Genomic DNA, 3,859 nt, shown 5'->3' with positions numbered 1-3,859 from the left:
ACGATTCTTGAAGAAGAAACGTTAATTCTTAAAAGAAAGCCCCCAACTAAATTTAAACGCAACGAAATTGAACTTTTTTTTTTTTTTTTTTTTTACAGACGATTAAACGGCCTCTTTATAACCTGTCATTAAAAGAAAACTGTAACTTTTTTCATGCAAAAAACAAAACATTTCTAAGTTAAAGAGCTCGGGTAAATGGAGTGAGATTCGTAATTAAAATCAAAGTAATTCGGTGATGATCAGAAATGAATTATTGGTTTATAATCGTGTTGTGGCCCCACAGCTTCTTTTCCTGGACGCTTTAGTGTTGATTGAGATACATTTGTCACCTGTCAGGCAAAAACATCTTCTGTCTGTCAACAACTGCCCGTTACAGGCTTCAGCTGTTGTATTGTTGGTTTGGTTGATTTTGGTTAAATCAGCTGCCGCCTCCTGATCGACTCCTCCTCTGTGTGGAGAAGCCTCGAGCCGCCTGTGTTTACTGCAACAAGTAGATTCTCTTTAAATTAGCATCCTGGAGGACTTCGTCAAATCAAAAACACGTGTTAGCAAACATACAGCTTTGTTGAATTAGAGTCCATCCCCAAGCTGCCCTCCAACCAACCTCTGAGAAAGAACGCGCTTATTTGATGAACCCGAGCGTAATTACAGCGCGCGTCCTCTCCAAAGCTCACCCTTTAGTCACTCATATCATTTGCACATTAGGAGTTTATTAATGTGGCCAGTAGACCCACATTTTGTGGGACAAGTTGCGGTGACACTGTTGGGAATATTTGACATAGTTTAGGTCTGTTTGGGATTAAAACTTTAGTGCGTAAAAAATATGTAAGCACGAGAATTAACCCGTGGGGCAGAGGATAACAAAACATTAAAATGTTGTTTGTATCTTAACAAAAAGCTTCTACGTGTTTCTGGGAGTAGTGTTTGTTGTCAGAAGAGCTTTAATAAGTATAACAGCCCCATTCAGAGGCCACCGGGTTTGCGCGGCCCGCCGCGCCATAGTGGTCGCCCGGCACAAGCCCTCCAACAACTGCTAAATACTGAGTGTTTTGTCAATATTAGCCGAGCTACTTGGGGGGGTGGAGGGTGGGGGAGATTTATAATTGGACACGTGTTTTGGCCGCTTTCTGTCGTTTGGAGATCCACTGATCCTTTTGTAATTCGTTTTTAAAGCAATGGGCGATACACAAGGAGGGGTAAGGAGTTCTTAAGAGGTCCCTTTCAGGCTTTAGAATTAGACCCAGCGACCCACCGAGAAGCTCGGAGGCCCTGAAGTATTTAATCCAGGAGATGTGCCCGTGAAGCAGTCGCACGGCACAGTCTCGGCCAGGTAGGTTTACCTTCTGTCTCTGGGGAACTGCTGGACCGCCTGCCTCCGCCGTAAACTTTGTCCTGCACTGCAGCGAAGACATGGAGGACATGCTGTTTGACTTCGACCAGGATGGCGCAGCGGATTTTGCACTGTGGGGTCAGATGGAACAAAACATGCCGTTTCAGAGCCAGCTGGACACCTTCCTGCTGGACTGCACGGCGGCCACCGGCCAGCTGTCCCCCTGGTCCTCTTTCGGCTGTCAGTCCATGTTCCCGGACGCACAGTTGACCTTCACCGACCTCGACGTGCAGTCTCCGGGGGCGCAGGGCGCGTGCCTGGATGAGGGTGAGGGCTCGTCCGTGGACGAAGCCCTGGAGGAGAGCAAGATCAGCAGAGCGCGCAGACTGGTGCCGCATCATCCCTACAAGGTGCAGCGGCACGCCGCCAACATCCGGGAGAGGAAGAGGATGCTGAGCATCAATTCCGCCTTCGAGGAGCTGCGCTGCCACGTGCCCACGTTTCCCTACGAGAAGCGGCTGTCCAAGATAGACACGCTGCGGCTGGCCATCGCCTACATCGCCCTGCTGAGGGAGATCCTCGTGTCGGGCTGCGATCCCAAGTCCTACGTGGATGAATGCATGAAGAACGGCTACAAGAATCAAACCAACGCCATTTGGAACACGAGTGGTGAGCTGATTGCAAACTTTGCGCTGTCTTAAAGCTGCCCCTTATAAATACACTGTGATTTCAGTAATTCCCTGCAAATTCCCTGCAAATTAGGCAAGGTCAGTTCAATTGTTAGGGAAATATAAAGTGAATACAACTTATGAATGTAAATTATTAACTCTAGACTGTAAACAATGATCTAATATCAATTATTCATAAAAACATGTACAGATTCTTAAAAAAGGTAAGAAATGACAAACTTATTAAGTGGCACTCCTCCCCCATAAGTTCATGAAGTCTTGGAAGTTTGTAAATATATTGTAAGGATAGCCCTCAGAGATGTATTGTCCTAAATACATAATGTCATAAGACACAACAGTCCAACAAACATACAAAAAAAAACGCACATAAACAATATATTAGTCATCCACAGCCCAGCCACCAATTCCACAAAACATCCCAAAGCTCACTACCAGAAATGTCAAACCGTGTCAGTAGTACTTCAGTTATTAAAATACAAAAGTGAAACTCACAGTGTTTTAAGGATTTGAAGAGGTCCTGAAGCAGTGGACACATGTTATATATGGTGTGATCTCAAAGCTCTTTGACCAGGTTGTTTTAAAAAGAAATTCTATGCAAGATGAGTCTTAAACATTCTCAATGACCTTTAGAAAAGGTTGTAAATTAAATTTCATAATTCAATGAAATGCTTCATACTTATCATTAGTATAGAATGGTCCAAATTGTAGGAGAGGATAATGAACTCGGCAGTTCTTTCAGGGGTGAGATTCAACAAGATGAAGTCTGCTATAGTTAGATTCGTGCAGCTTTATAAATTGTGTTTGTTCGTTGTGTTGTGAGTTTGTGCTGAGCAGAGATAGTGGATATATTGAACAAAGGACGGTGCAGATGGAGCTGACAATCCTAAAGCTTCACAGAAAAACCAGTGATGTATTTTAATTTCTAACTATATTAACATATTTTGCAGGACCATGATCATTTCACCTGAGAGAAACTTTGCTCTTTCATTCAATGTCCTACAATCATTTAACCCCTCAATCCCATCTCTGCTATCCAAATAAGCTTTCCACAAGCTTACATTTGCAGCTTAAACTTGTGAAATGAGTTTGATAAGTGTTCAAAAAGTAATGACTTTTTCCCCTGTGTTGGTTGAAAATAGTAACTACGCAGTTCGATAAAGCCAATGTTATTTCGAGAGTGTGTTATTCCTGCAGAATTTTATCCCCAGGTGTTTCCTTTGCTCCTAAATGAGCCTCATTTTATCAAAACACAATCGCTTGCCCTCTTACTGCTTGACTAATTCATTGGGAATCTGCCCCCAAGCCTCTTTGTGGGGCTTTTCAGGAGTGAGTGTGCCCCAGTTCTTTTGGGCCCAGACCTCAGACTTGTTAAACAGTCATTAAAATGTATCAAAACTTATGTGTTTGTCCTGCTTTTGTCTTTCCCTCCACCCCCTCAATGCTTTCCTCCTTCCTAGATCTGACAGCCCGTCTTTCTTGGATAAAGTGGGATTAACTGAGAAACACTGGGCACCCCGAGTGTGGAGATTGGGAGGTGGATCAGGTTTGCCCCCCCCCTCTACATGTCAACCGCAGACCCTCGGGCAGCACAGAGCTCGCCGATCGACATCTGCAGACTTCTCACCAGGTCGCACACCTCAAGCTTTCTCAACCCCATCCACTACTTTGTGGCTTTTTAATATTCTAATTTATTGTTGACTGGTAATTGAGAGCCATTGTTTCTGGGGAAGGAGGGCCGGCATTGTTTTTCCAAATGGATGGCACTTGTCACAGAGAGGCGCGCTGGCACGACACTGAAAGGACTCGCTGGGGACCCATACTTGCGCATGTAGCGCTGAAG

The 3,859-nt window shown here is 44.5% G+C and overlaps 1 protein-coding gene across 1 annotated transcript; it reads left to right on the top strand.

Moving 5' to 3' along the window:
* Nucleotides 1-1,410: 1,410 nt before the first annotated feature.
* LOC308131513 (transcription factor 15) lies at nucleotides 1,411-3,514 on the top strand (the record flags this gene model as incomplete). Its single annotated transcript, XM_080498253.1, has 2 exons — nucleotides 1,411-1,999; nucleotides 3,477-3,514. 2 exons carry the CDS (start codon nucleotides 1,411-1,413, stop codon nucleotides 3,512-3,514), a joined length of 627 nt encoding a protein of 208 aa, XP_080354379.1.
* Between the last annotated feature and the right edge of the window lie 345 nt (nucleotides 3,515-3,859).

The sequence above is a fragment of the Blennius ocellaris genome, assembly GCF_963422515.1.
Source record: "Blennius ocellaris genome assembly, chromosome: 6".
Lineage (NCBI taxonomy): Eukaryota > Metazoa > Chordata > Actinopteri > Blenniiformes > Blenniidae > Blennius > Blennius ocellaris.
The sequence above is the reverse complement of the archived record's forward strand: the minus strand, read 5'-3'. Positions and strand labels throughout refer to the sequence as shown.